General features: G+C 41.4%; 1 protein-coding gene across 1 annotated transcript in view; it reads left to right on the forward strand.

The window, feature by feature from the left end:
* The window catches only part of LOC139371456 (semaphorin-3D-like), a 122,644-nt gene that overhangs the window by 67,335 nt on the left and 39,153 nt on the right, over positions 1–16,156 (forward strand). Inside the window, exons 3-8 of the mRNA XM_071111880.1 lie at positions 6,481–6,641; positions 7,117–7,179; positions 9,596–9,715; positions 10,381–10,474; positions 15,736–15,864; positions 16,010–16,152. Coding sequence (XP_070967981.1) covers positions 6,481–6,641; positions 7,117–7,179; positions 9,596–9,715; positions 10,381–10,474; positions 15,736–15,864; positions 16,010–16,152 — 710 coding nt within the window. The remainder of the gene's footprint in view (positions 1–6,480; positions 6,642–7,116; positions 7,180–9,595; positions 9,716–10,380; positions 10,475–15,735; positions 15,865–16,009; positions 16,153–16,156) is intronic.

The following is a 16,156-nucleotide window of genomic DNA, read 5'->3' on the forward strand; positions in this document are numbered from 1 at the left end:
ACCTATTGATTGCCAGGTAGAGAACAAAAACAGGCTCAAAAACCAAACACAGTTTTCAATAGTTCAAGAAGAAACGCCTCATAACGAGTTTTGGGACTCGACTTCTTCCCCCCAGGGGGATTCCTGTATTTGATCATATACCTCATCCTATTACTCTGCGGTCGACAGTCCCGGAGCCGAAAGCCGATGACTGTGGCTGTCTATCCCAAAGAGCACCCTGCTCCATATATAGTGCACTACTTTTGACCAAAGCCCTATGGACCCGGGTCAGAAGTAGTGCACTATATCTGGAATAGGGAGTCATTTAGGATACTACCAATGGGCTGTATAAGTTCAAGAAGAATAGTAATGTTTATTTTATAGGAAGTTAAACACCATCTTAACTCTAACCATAACTCATCACACATACACACACACACTCACACATACACACACATTTCCACACATATACAAACACACACACACACACAATGTTTTGCTTGGTCAGAACACACTGTCCTACCATTCTGCCTGTGAAAACAGCAAACAGCTGGCAGGAAGTGTGTGTGTGTGTGTGTGTGTGTGTGTGTGTGTGTGTGTGTGTGTGTGCGTGTGTGTGCGTGTGTGCGTGTGTGTGTGTTTCACAAGATGACATGTCTTGGTGCTCTGAACTATTTCTGCTAGAGGAACCAGAGGAAACAGAGGAAAATATGGCGGATATATTAACGAGAAAGATTATATCGTCTAAATATTAAACTAACTAACAAATATACTATAACACATAATACTTACTCAGCCCTATATATATATATATATATATATATATATACTATAACCATAACACATAATACTTACTCAGCCCTATATATATATATATATATATATATATATATATATATATATATATATACTATAACCATAACACATAATACTTATTCAGCCCTATATATATATATATATATATATATATATATATATATATATATATATATATATATACTATAACCATAACATATAATACTTACTCAGCCCTATATATATATATATATATATATATATATATATACTATAACCATAACACATAATACTTACTCAGCCCTATATATATATATATATATATATATATATATATATATATATATATACTATAACCATAACACATAATACTTATTCAGCCCTATATATACATATATATATATATACTATAACCATAACACATAATACTTATTCAGCCCTATATATATATATATATATATATAGCCCTATTTCCCAGCCGTGTGAATGTCCTTGATGTTACTGTAGCTGTTACATTGTAAGGTAACTGAGGTGATATCTGGGTAATGTTTCACCTGTTGATCCGGATCAGAACTGATTTCAGATTACAGTTAGGATGAGGAAATGATATACAATGAATGGGTCGTCGGTCATTAAAACCTTCATACATGGAGGTATGAATCTCAATGCTTCATAAATCCCAAGTTTCTCCTATTTTCAGGACAACTTGACACAGGGTGGATTTAGGTGAAGGGAAATTATATAGCATGTGAGATTAAATTCATTGTGTGTGTGTGTGTGCTTGCGTGCGTGCTTGCGTGTGTGAGCTAGTTTGCTTCTTCTGTGTATGTGAAAATGATTAATACATCTGGCATGGCTTTCATTTTGCAAAGTTATTCCTAGTTATTACCTCACCAGCCTATTTTTTGTTAGACTATGCACAGTACTGTCGTTTGGCTGACTCACCTTGGGTACTGTCTACTGCTAGACAAGATGTTTGGGGGTCCAAATGGACTGTAACACTTCCAGGAGAGGTGAAGAATGCCTTGCGTCCTTCTGAAGGGAGCATGACTCTGTATCCACTGAGCTCTGGAATCTTTGTTTATCCGAGAGCAGAGTTCTGGAATGAGAGCAAAGAGCAGAGTTCTGGAATGAGAGCAGAGAGCAGAGTTCTGGAATGTGGTTAGAAGGTTCTGGGAATGCTGTGTAATGTACATGTCTGGTCATTGAAGTCCTATGAGATGGCTGAAGAGGATGCTTCATCACTTTGAGCCAGGCCGTTCCTCTTCCTCCTCTTCCTCCTCCTTCTCGTCCATCTCCAGACAGTGAACCGTGCTGACAGGCTAGTCTAGACCTAGAGACACACGTTTCTCAGTCTGCAGAACAAATTCTTATTTTACAATGATGGCCTACCCAGGCCAAACTCTCCCCTAACCCGGAAGACGCAGGATCAATTGTGAGCCGCCCTATGGGAGTGCCAATCACAGCCGGTTGTGATACAGCCCGGGACCGAACCAGGGTCTGTAGTGACACCTCTAGCACTGAGATGCAGTGCCTTAGACCGCTGCGCCCCTCGGAAGCCCAACTAACCTAGTCCACAGATGATGCGATCTCTGTTTTTACTCCACACTGCCCTTTCCCACCTGGACAAAAGGAGCACCTATGTGAGAATGCTATTCGCTGAGCTGACTACAGCTCAGCGTTTAACACCATAGTGCCCTCAAAGCTCATCACTAAGCTAAGGACCCTGGGACTAAACACCTCCCTCTGCAACTGAATCCTGTACTTCCTGACGGGCCGCCCCCCAGGTGGTGAGGGTAGGTAACAAGACATTCGCCACGCTGATCCTTAACACAGGGGCCCCTCAGGGGTGTGTGCTCAGTCAGGCACGACTCCAACACCATCATTAAGTCTACAGGAAAAGGAGGACCAGGCACGCCCCCATTCTCATCGACGGGGCTGTAGTGGAGCAGGTTGAGAGCTTCAAGTTCCTTGGTGTCCACATCACCATCAAACTAGAATGGTCCAAACACACCAAGACAGTCGTGAAGAGGGCACGACAAAACCTATTCCCCCTCAGGAGACTGAAAAGATTTGGCAAGGGTCCTCAGTACATCACTGGGGCCAAGCTTCCTGCTATCCAGGACCTCTATACCAGGCATTGTTAGAGGAAAGGCCCTAAAAATTGTCAAAGACTCCAGCCACCCCAGTCATAGACTGTTCCCTCTGCTACCGCACGGCAAGCAGTACCGGAGCACCAAGTCTGGGTCCAAGAGGACCCCCCCCCCCCCCCCCCCCTCTACACTGCTGCTACTCTCTGTTATTATCTATGCATAGTCACTTGTGTGTAGATCGCTGAGGAAAATGTTTTATTTAATCAATTTTAGAATAAAGCTGTAACATAACAAAACATGGGAAAAGACAAGGAGAATTGTATTGTCTTTACTGTCCAAATATTAATTGGAGACACTGTGTAATAGGTATGTGTGGGCATGTAACATGACTGTGGCTGGCGGGATGTATGACACCATGTTTATTTTTCTACACATATCTCTAGTCTGATTAGATATTAGTTTGATTTTAATAATAATTCTCGTTGAACCAGAAGGACGATCCCTCAGCAGTGGAAACCCAATCTTTCACCCGAACCTCCTGCTCCTCTTCCTCCAACTTCCTCTTCCTCCAACCTCCTCTTCCTCCTCCCCCTCCTCATCCTCCTCCCCCTCCTCATCCTTCTCTTCCTCCTCCTTATCTATCTCCTCTTCCTCCTCCCCTCCTCTTCCTCCTCCCCTCCTCATCCTCCTCTTTCTCCTCACCACCTTTCCCCTTATTCTCTTCCTCCTCCTTATCTATCTCCTCTTCCTCCTCCCCCTCCTCATCCTCCTCTTTCTCCTCACCACCTTTCCCCTTATTCTCTTCCTCCTCCTTATCTATCTCCTCTTCCTCCTCCCCTCCTCATCCTCCTCTTTCTCCTCACCACTTTTCCTCTTCTTCTCTTCCTCTTCCTTATCTATCTCCTCTTCTTCCTCCTCTTTCTTCCAAAGCCATCTTATACAGCAAGATGTTAGAGATATATTCAAAGCTGGTTATGCTCAGGATTCAGGAAGACCTGTCACTCGTTCCGTGTTGCTGCACACCCTAGACTCCTGTCTCTAGACTCTTGTCTCCTGTCTCTAGACTCTTGTCTCCTGTCTCTAGACTCCTGTCTCTAGACTCCTGTCTCTAGACTCTTGTCTCCTGTCTCTAGACTCCTGTCTCTAGACTCTTGTCTCCTTTCTCTAGACTCCTGTCTCCTGTCTCTAGACTCCTGTCTCTAGACTCTTGTCTCCTGTCTCTAGACTCCTGTCTCTAGACTCTTGTCTCTTGTCTCCTGTCTCTAGACTCCTGTCTCCTGTCTCTAAACTCCTGTCTCTAGACTATTGTCTCCTGTCTCTAGACTCCTGTCTCTAGACTCTTGTCTCCTGTCTCTAGACTCTTGTCTCCTGTCTCTAGACTCCTGTCTCTAGACTCTTGTCTCCTGTCTCTAGACTCCTGTCTCTAGACTCTTGTCTCCTGTCTCTAGACTCTTGTCTCCTGTCTCTAGACTCCTGTCTATAGACTCTTGTCTCCTGTCTCTAGACTCCTGTCACTAGACTATTGTCTCCTGTCTCTACACTCCTGTCTCCTGTCTCTAGACTCCTGTCTCTAGACTCTTGTCTCCTGTCTCTAGACTCCTGTCTCTAGACTTGTCTCCTGTCTCTAGACTCCTGTCTCTAAACTATTGTCTCCTGTCTCTAGACTCCTGTCTCTAGACTCTTGTCACCTGTCTCTAGACTCCTGTCTCTAGACTCTTGTCTCCTGTCTCTAGGCTCTTGTCTCCTGTCTCTAGACTCCTGTCTCTAGACTATTGTCTCCTGTCTCTACACTCCTGTCTCTAGACTCTTGTCTTCTGTCTCTAGACTCTTGTCTCCTGTCTCTAGGATCTTATCTCCTGTCTCTAGGATCTTGTCTCCTGTCTCTAGGCTCTTGTCTCCTGTCTCTAGACTCCTGTCTCTAGACTCTTGTCTCCTGTCTCTAGACTCCTGTCTCTAGACTCTTGTCTCCTGTCTCTAGACTCCTGTCTCTAGACTTGTCTCCTGTCTCTAGACTCCTGTCTCTAGACTCTTGTCTCCTGTCTCTAGACTCCTGTCTCTAGACTCTTGTCTACCTGTCTATAGACTCCTGTCTCTAGACTCTTGTCTCCTGTCTCTAGACTCTTGTCTCCTGTCTCTAGACTCCTGTCTCTAGACTCTTATCTCCTGTCTCTAGACTCCTGTCTCTAGACTCTTGTCTCCTGTCTCTAGACTCCTGTCTCTAGACTCTTGTCTGTAGACAAAATGTTTGGTCTTTGTGCTGGCTAAGTATAATTAACTGAAGTTGTTTACTTTGCATACATCCTCTCTGCATTCGCTTCCTCCCTTTTTAAGGATCCCACAATGACATAGTTTAGGGTTATAGTACTGTATCCATCTACTTTATAGGATTTTGGGGGAGTTTTCTCTGGTGGGGGGGGGGAGAGGGGAGAGGGGACAGTCAGTGGACGGAGGACACATGTAGACAGGGTGTAGAGTTGGCTCAGGAGGGTAAGTGGTTTGAGGAGTTTGCGAGGTAACTTTGGTCAACTCTGAGTTCAACTTGGGATAACTGGCACCACGAAAGTAGCTCACCTTTTAGCCAGGTACATTTCTATGGCAACAAATCCTTCAGAGCTAACCGGCTGATGGGCAGGCTAACTCTGGGATAACTCTGTTTATCCTGCATTAAGTGTTTGTTTGTGATGTTTTGTGTTACAGTTTTTAAGAAGGATGTAATACATTTGAATTTGTATTCTTCAAAATGTATGGAATTTCAATTTCCTATATATTTTTGTAAAGAAATATATATATTGTTTTGTATGAAATGTCTGAGCTCTGAGTTAAGGGCCATTGAAATCAGGTTCCCTCCCTCTTGCAAAGATTGCATAATCATCCCCTTCATTCGAGGAAGACAAATTATTAGACATTGATTAGACTGATTAGACATTGATTAGACTGATTAGACATTGATTAGACTGATTAGACATTGATTAGACTGATTAGACATTGATTAGCCGGAATAGATGGATTAGACAATGATTAGACTGATTAGACAATGATTAGACTGATTAGACATTGATTAGACTGATTAGACAATGATTAGACTGATTAGACATTGATTAGACTGATTAGACATTGATTAGACTGATTAGACATTGATTAGCCGGAATAGATGGATTAGACAATGATTAGACTGATTAGACATTGATTAGACTGATTAGACATTGATTAGACTGATTAGACATTGATTAGACTGATTAGACATTGATTAGCCGGAATAGATGGATTAGACAATGATTAGACTGATTAGACATTGATTAGACTGATTAGACATTGATTAGCCGGAATAGATGGATTAGACATTGATTAGACGGATTAGACATTGATTAGACGGATTAGACATTGATTAGACTGATTAGACATTGATTAGACTGATTAGACAATGATTAGACTGATTAGACATTGATTAGACTGATTAGACAATGATCTGTGGGGTCTGTTTGTGAACAGAGCCCCAGGTTCAGCTTGCCTATGGGGCTCTATCCAGGTTCATCTCTCTCTCTCTCTCTCTCTGTCTCTCTGTCTCTCTGTCTCTCTGTCTCTCTGTCTCTGTCTCTGTCTCTCTGTCTCTCAGAGTTGCATTGGAGGAACAGTTCCAGTGTGTTCTGGGACCGGGGTGTGAGTGGGGGTTACCAGGCCCTGCTGCTGGATGAGGACCGTGGCTGGCTGCTGGTGGGAGGAAGAGACCACGTCTACCTGCTGCACTCTAACAGTCTGGATCTTCCTACACGCACGGTCAGTACCTTACTATCTACCTGGGCAGTACCTTACTATCTACCTGGTCTGTACCTTACTATTTACCTGGTCAGTACCTTACTATCTACCTGGGCAGTACCTTACTATCTACCTGGTCTGTACCTTACTATTTACCTGGTCAGTACGTTACTCTCTACCTGGGCAGTACCTTACTATCTACCTGGTCTGTACCTTACTATTTACCTGGTCAGTACGCTACTCTCTACCTGGTCAGTGCCTTACTATCTACCTGGTCAGTACCTTACTCTCTACCTGGTCAGTACCTTACTATCTACCTGGTCAGTACCTTACTATCTACTATCTACTATCTTACAAGGTCTCTTTCACCCTTTAAAAAATAAAATCCCCCTTAACTGTGTTGTTTTTATCTCCCAACCAAAACCAGAAGGAATTTCCTAAAATGATGACATCCATCTCTAAGCCAAGTCAAAAAAACCCTCCCTCCCTCTTTTAGATCTACTGGCCAGCTGCGACAGAACACGTTGAGCACTGCAGGCTGGCAGGGAAGAACCTTTCGGTAAGCAACAACAGCTTTCAAAGCCAAGAGCACCTTAGGGCGGTATTAAAAGGGAACCATTTGGGACTCATCCATGCATGAACAACATGATGCGTTTTCCCACAAAGCTGTTTAGGTGATCAGAGGCCTTATTTAGTAATCCTCTAGAAGGGAGAAAACAGGCACACTCATAGCATGTCATTTTGGACAAGGCCAAGCACCCATCATAGTGTGTAGTTTAAACAAAAGGACTAAAGTTTGAGGAAAGTCTACTTTATTTTTTTGTTCTATTTGTGGATTTGTTTTTAGGTTTATGAGACTCTCGGGAGACGGGTGGGTTGTCAACAACTTCGTGTATACGACCTGACTGGCATCTCATTTGCATTAACGACCACAATTACACCGACAGCGTCGTTTGCATTTTTTGGGCACACCAGAAGTACATTCATTTCCAAAATGAAACGCTGCGTTTGCCCTTGCGGCATTGCGTTGCAGAGGCAGTTGCAGTGCGTCCTGTGTGTGGTGCCATAAGTTGGATTTACAGAACGTACGAGTCAAACTGTAGGCTGTAGACGGCTGGACAGAAATGGTAGCAGAAGGTGAAAGTTGAACTGTTGTTGCGTACACATCAAATCCAAGTTTATTTGTCACGTTCCCCGAATACAACAGTGAAATGCTTACTTACAGGCTCTAACCAATAGTGTGTGTGTGTGTGTGTGTGTGTGTGTGTGTGTGTGTGTGTGTGTGTGTGTGTGTGTGTGTGTGTGTGTGTGTGTGTGTGTGTGTGTGTGTGTGTGTGTGTGTGTGTGTGTGTGTGTGTAGGTAAGTAAAGAAATAAAACAACAGTTAAAAGACATTTGAAAATAAGAGTAGCGAGGCTACATACAGTAGCGAGGCTATATACAGTAGAGAGGCTATATACAGTAGTGAGGCTATATACAGTAGTGAGGCTACATACAGGCACCCGTTAGTCAGGCTGATTGAGGTAGTATGTACATGTAGATATGGTTAAAGTGACTATGCATATACGATGAACAGAGAGTAGCAGTAAAGTAAAAAGGGGGGGGGGGGGGGGGGGGCGGTACACAACGCAAATAGTCCGGGTAACCATTTGGTTACCTGTTCAGGAGTCTTCTAAAAACTGTTGAGAAGCCTTTTTGTCCTAGACTTGGCACTCCGGTACCGCTTGCCATGCGGTAGTAGAGAGAACAGTCTATGACTGGGGTGGCTGGGATCTTTGACAATTATTTGGGCCTTCCTCTGACACCGCCCGGTGTAGAGGTCCTGGATGGCAGGAAGCTCGGCCCCAGTGATGTGATGTACTGGGCCGTACGCACTACCCTCTGTAGCGCCTTGTGGTCGGAGGCTAAGCAGTTGCCATACCAGGCAGTGATGCAACCGGTTAGGATGCTCTTGATGGTGCAGCTGTATAACCTTTTGAGGATCTCAGGACCCATGTCAAATCTTTTTAGTTTCCTGAGGGGGGATAGGCTTTGTTGTTTCCTCTTCACAACTGTCTTGGTGTGCTTGGACCATTCTAGTCCAGGTGATGCTGTGTTATAATTTAGGTCATGATGCTGTGTTATATTTTAGGTCATGATGCTGTGTTATATTTTAGGCCATGATGCTGTGTTATATTTTAGGTCATGATGCTGTGTTATATTTTAGGTCATGATGCTGTGTTATATTTTAGGTCATGATGCTGTGTTATATTTTAGGCCACGATGCTGTGTTATATTTTAGGTCATGATGCTGTGTTATATTTTAGGTCGTGATGCTGTGTTATATTTTAGGTCATGATGCTGTGTTATATTTTAGGTCATGATGCTGTGTTATATTTTAGGTCATGATGCTGTGTTATATTTTAGGTCATGATGCTGTGTTATATTTTAGGTCATGATGCTGTGTTATATTTTAGGTCATGATGCTGTGTTATATTTTAGGTCATGATGCTGTGTTATATTTTAGGTCATGATGCTGTGTTATATTTTAGGCCATGATGCTGTGTTATATTTTAGGTCATGATGCTGTGTTATATTTTAGGTCATGATGCTGTGTTATATTTTAGGTCATGATGCTGTGTTATATTTTAGGTCATGATGCTGTGTTATATTTTAGGTCATGATGCTGTGTTATATTTTAGGTCATGATGCTGTGTTATATTTTAGGTCATGATTCAACCTACAACCAGAGGTGTCAAGTGATTCCACTCTGACAATGTTCAATATATTCTTAGTTGATTTCTTCATAAATAATTGGCCTTTAAGGCAAATTCTTTGAAAAGATAGCAAAGTGCTAATCAGGTTGGTGGGATGATGAACCAGTACAGGGTTTAGAAAGATCATGTTTCAACTCTGTTAACTATGGCTGTGATGTATATGCGTATGTTTGTCATCTTTACAGCGAGTGTAAATCCTAATATTGTGTATTGTTTCAGACTGACTGTGCCAACTACGTGCGTCTCCTCCAGCCCTTCAATAAGACTCATGTGTACGTCTGTGGCACCGGGGCCTACCACCCACAATGCACCTACATAGACCTGGGACGCAGTATTGAGGTGAGAAGGTGGAAGGATGGAGAGAGGCTCTGTTCCACTCTCTCTTACTAAACTAAACTCTGACTTGTCATCTGTCTTTTGTTGCCTTTGACGGATCCCAGAGAGAGAGAGAGAGAGACTCAATCCGCCTTTCTTTTTCCTAAAATACCATACAAGCTTTATTGAGGTGTACTGTCAACGGGTTTTATTGTTTGGGACGGTCGTTGTAAAACGGTAACACTTAAAGAATCTGTCCATTCACCTTTCTGACAAAAACTCTTGACTTGTCAACTCTCTCTCTCTCTTTGTTTGTTTGTTGTTGACTCTGATGGATCCACAGGTGGTTGGTGAAGAGTTTGACTAAATACTTGATGGAAGTCCACATGATAAAAATCCAGCTGTCGACACACGACACAGCAACTATTTTACAGATATCAACCCACTGCTGTGTGATCTCAAAAGATCAGTTGTCTTTTTGACTTGCTCCTCTTGTCCTCCACAAGGCATCCATTCACCTCACAGTTTTCTCTTCTGGGGGGGGACGGTTCTCTGATGTTGAGGAGGCCTAATAAATGTTAATGTGGAGATGGAACGATTACATTGTGGAGGTCGAGACGGTTCTCTGATGTTGAGGAGGCCTAATAAATGTTACTGTGGAGGTTGAGACGGTTCTCTGTGTGTCCTAGGAGCCATCGTTCCGCCTGCTGAGCCATGCTGTGGAGTCTGGACGGGGGAAATGCCCCTTTAGTCCACGGGAGCCCTTCACCGCCAGGCTCACCGGTAAGTCACACACATGTGATATAGTAAAATATGGCCATGAAAAAAGAGACCCCTTAAATCCAAAATGACTTCCACAACTGTCAACACTGACTGTGACACATGCTGTACCTTTACAACCCTAACCCTAACCCTAACCCTAACCCTGTACCTTTACAACAACAAAAAACACAAAAAAAACATGACATTTGCAGTTTCACATGTTGATCTTACATTTCACACGTGAAACCATATTTAATTTAGCGTTCACATGTTAACACCACCTTTTTCACATGTGAGGAGAATAACATGTTTTCACTTCACATGTGAAGTGCAAAGTTCACAGGTGAATAACAATCACATGTGAAAACCCCATTTGCCGTTTCACATGTGAGAAAACTTCACAGGTGTAAATTTCACGTTGACGTATGTAATTGCAAGTTCACACGTGGGGATGAAACAGTGTTTTTCTCCTCAACATGTGAAAATGTGGAGTTAACATGTTTCAGTAGCAATGTCTGTAATGCCAGTCTGTAAAAAAGTTTACTTAGCCTACCTGAGTGTAATAATTCAAGTGTGTAAAAAACAAACAAGCCTTCCATTATTATCATTATTATTGCAGTCCTCCCTGGTGTTGCAATCCTATACATCTACAGGTATACTTAGCTCTGCCACCAGGGAGAGACATTCAGAGGGTTACTGCTGCAGGCGCACGTCTCTATGTTTCCTACGTTGGTCCGTGAAATGTTCTAAATCTAGAGGGTCAACTATACATCATCTATACATCATCTATACATTATCTATACATCGTCTATACATCATCTATAAATCATCTATACATCATCTATACATCATCTATACATCATCTATACATCATCTACACATCATCTATACATCATCTATACATCATCAACACATCATCTATACATCATCTATACATCATCTACACATCATCTATACATCATCTATACATCATCTATAAATAATCTATACATCATCTATACATCATCTATACATCATCTATACGTCATCTATACGTCATCTATACATCTACACATCATCTATACATCATCTATACATCATCTATACATCATCTATACATCATCTACACATCATCTATACATCATCTACACATCATCTATACATCATCTATACATCATCTACACATCATCTATACATCATCTATACATCATCTATACATAATTTATACATCTATACATCATCTATACATAATTTATACATCATCTATACATCATTTATACATCATCTATACATCATCTACACATCATCTATACATCATCTATACATCATCTATACATCATCTATACATCATCTATACATCATCTACACATCATCTATACATCATCTACACATCATCTATACATCATCTATACATCATCTATACATAATTTATACATCTATACATCATCTATACATAATTTATACATCATCTATACATCATTTATACATCATCTATACATCATCTATACATCATCTATACATCATCTATACATCATCTACACATCATCTATACATCATCTATACATCATCTACACATCATCTATACATCATCTACACATCATCTATACATCATCTATACATCATCTATACATCCTCTATACATCATCTACACATCATCTATACATCATCTATACATCATCTATACATCATCTATACATCATCTACACATCATCTATACATCATCTATACATCATCTACACATCATCTATACATCATCTATACATCATCTACACATCATCTATACATCATCTATACATCATCTATACATCATCTATACATCATCTACACATCATCTATACATCATCTATACATCATCTATACATCATCTATGCATCATCTATACATCATCTATACATCATCTATACATCATCTATACATCATCTACACATCATCTACACATCATCTATACATCATCTACACATCATCTATACATCATCTATACATCATCTATACATAATTTATACATCTATACATCATCTATACATAATTTATACATCATCTATACATCATTTATACATCATCTATACATCATCTATACATCATCTATACATCATCTACACATCATCTATACATCATCTATACATAATTTATACATCATCTATACATCATCTATACATCATCTACACATCATCTATACATCATCTATACATCATCTATACATCATCTATACATCATCTATACATCATCTACACATCATCTATACATCATCTATACATCATCTACACATCATCTATACATCATCTATACATCATCTACACATCATCTATACATCATCTATACATCATCTACACATCATCTATACATCATCTACACATCATCTATACATCATCTATACATCATCTATACATCATCTATACATCAACTATACATCATCTATACATCATCTATACATCATCTATACATCATCTATACGTCATCTACACATCATCTACACATCATCTATACATCATCTATACGTCATCTACACGTCATCTACACATCATCTACACATCATCTATACATCATCTATACATCATCTATACATCATCTACACATCATCTACACATCATCTATACATCATCTATACATCATCTATACATCTAAAAACAACAAAGCAATGCCAAAACAAGTTGATGTTGAAGTTAAAGAAAGTGAGTTTATCAATTTACCAGATGTTTTTCTCACTGTTACTTTGGACAAAATCAATTTCAGCTCAACTTCATAAAATTCTTAATCTGCGATTATTCACGATTACTCACAACATATCCTGAGATTATATCGACAACACTTTTTAAAACATTTGACAGACCTATTTTGAACAGTCAATATTCTGACATTGAAATCAGTGTTGACCCTCTTGGTCTAATGGTCACCAGTGTTGACCCTCTTGGTCTAATGGTCACCAGTGTTGGCCCTCTTGGTCTAATGGTCACCAGTGTTGACCCTCTTGGTCTAATGGTCACCAGTGTTGACCCTCTTGGTCTAATGGTCACCAGTGTTGACCCTCTTGGTCTAATGGTCACCAGTGTTGACCCTCTTGGTCTAATGGTCACCAGTGTTGACCCTCTTGGTCTAATGGTCACCAGTGTTGACCCTCTTGGTCTAATGGTCACCAGTGTTGACCCTCTTGGTCAAGACGTCAGAAACCCAGGTTCTAGTCCTGCCCGTTTACTAAAGCGTGAAACTTAGAATATCACGCGTCAAATGTCAAATATCACGTGTCTGAGTCATGTGACAGATGTTTCTTATTTTTCTTTCACGTGATTTCTTTTTTTTCTTCATGTGATTTGTTCATACACGTGTCCGACAACCACCGTTTTTCGTACATGTGTTTTTTTTCCCACGTGATTTTTTTCATGTTTTTTTTTTGTTTGTTGTAAGGGTATATTCGGTATACATGTTGCAGGAATCAAACCCACCCTACCAGTCTCGAGAACAATTATGAGACTCTTCAGAAATAGTGTGACCAGGAAGGGAACCAGGAAGGGAACAAGGAAGGGAACGAGTGAACAACATGATTTAGTTGTCATCACGTAGTTTTGAAGTGGACGTGAATCCCAGCGGACCTCAGTACATAAAACATATGGTTCATAAATACAGTCTGTGCTTTTCTAGGATGGTGATGCAAGATCCGTCAGCTGAATTCTATACTCACACAGTCCATATATTTACCAGTATATAAACAATACACTATCATAAATATATGACAGACAATATATTTCATAACAATATATTTTGAACATGTTTGTCTGTTGCGTTAGGATATAACTGCACACTGAGTGCTGAGGTAATAGTTTCAGAAATAATGAAACCAACCCTAATTACTCTTAGCCTCGAGAAGCAGACTGATCGCTGTGTTCAGCCATTTACTTCAGTTATGAAAAAGACATTATAAAGATGTAACAGAGATAAACTGAGCAAAAAAGAAATGTCCCTTTTTCAGGCCCCTGTCTTTCAAAGATATTTCGTAAAAATCCAAATAACTTCACAGCTCTTCATTGTAAAGGGTTTAAACACTGTTTCCCATGCTTGTTCAATGACCCATAAACAATTAATGAACATGCACCTGTGGAACAACGGTCGTTAAGATACTAACAGCTTGCAGACGGTAGGAAATTAAGGTCACAGTTATGAAAACTTAGGACACTAAAGAGGCCTTTCTACTGACTCTGAAAAACACCAAAAGAAAGATGCCCAGGGTCCATGCTCATCTGCGTGAACGTGCCTTAGGAATGCTGCAAGGAGGCATGAGGACTGCAGATGTAGCCAGGGCAATAAATTGCAATGTCCGTAATGTGAGACGCCTAAGACAGAGCTACAGGGAGACAGGACGGACAGCTGATCGTCCTCACAGTGGCAGACCACGTTTAACAGCACCTGCACAGGATCGGTACATCCGAACATCACACCTGCGGACAGGTACAGGATGGCAACAACAAATGCCGAGTGACACTTGGAATGCACAATCCCTCCATCAGTGCTCAGACTGTCCACAATAGGCTGAGAGAGGCTGGACTGAGGGCTTGTAGGCCTGTTGTAAGGCAGGTCCTCACCAGACATCACCGGCAACAACGTTGCCTATGGGCACAAACCCACCGTCGTTGGACCAGACAGGACTGACAAAAAGTGCCCCTCACTGATGAGTCGCGGTTTTGTCTCACCAGGGGTGATGGTCGGATTCACGCAGGATATATTGCTTCCTGCAGGCTCATCCTGACATGACCCTCCAGCATGACAATGCCACCAGCCATACTGCTCGTTCTGTGCGTGATTTCCTGCAAGACAGAAATGTCAGTGTTCTGCCATGATCAGCGAAGAGCCCAGATCTCAATCCCATTGAGCACGTCTGGGACCTGTTGGATCGGAGGGTGAGGGCTAGGGCCATTCCCCCCAGAAATGTCCGGGAACTTGCTGGTGCCTTGGTGGAAGAGTGGGGTAACATCTCACAGCAAGAACTGGCAAATCTGGTGCAGTCCATGAGGAGGAGATGCACTGCAGTACTTAATGCAGCTGGTGGCCACACCAGATACTGACTGTTACTTTTGATTTTGACCCCGCCCCCCCTATGTTCAGGGACACATTATTCAATTTCTGTTAGTCACATGTCTGTGGAACTTGTTCAGTTTATGTCTCAGTTGTTAAATCTTGTTATGTTCATACAAATATTTACACATGTTAAGTTTGCTGAAAATAAAACGCAGTTGACAGTGAGAGGACGTTTTTTTTTTAATGAGTTTATGTATTTGTGTTTTCTTACGTCAACCCCTTCCCTATCTCACCTCTAGATGGAGATTTGTATGCTGGGACATCCGTGGATTTCATGGGCACCAACACAGCTATATTCCGTACCTCTGTGCACAGCAGCAAACAACACTATATACGCACAGAGGCATACCAGGACCACTGGCTCAATGGTGAGACAGCTATAGTCCGTACCTCTGTCTACAGCAGCAACCAGCACTACATACGCACTGAGAAAACAAACCTCCAAGACTGCAGTGAGCTAATGAGTAGAAGTTTACGTCCTCATCGTGATATAATTTGTTTCCGTCCACGCAGAGCCAGAGTTTGTGGGTTCCTTCTCTATACCAGACACACACAGTGTGGACGATGACAAAGTCTATATCTTCTTCAAGGAGACAGCTGTAGAGTCCAGCCAGTGGGACAAGAGGGTTTACAACAGAGTGGCACGCGTCTGCAAGGTGA

This window comes from Oncorhynchus clarkii, chromosome 17 (assembly GCF_045791955.1).
Source record: "Oncorhynchus clarkii lewisi isolate Uvic-CL-2024 chromosome 17, UVic_Ocla_1.0, whole genome shotgun sequence".
NCBI lineage: Eukaryota > Metazoa > Chordata > Actinopteri > Salmoniformes > Salmonidae > Oncorhynchus > Oncorhynchus clarkii.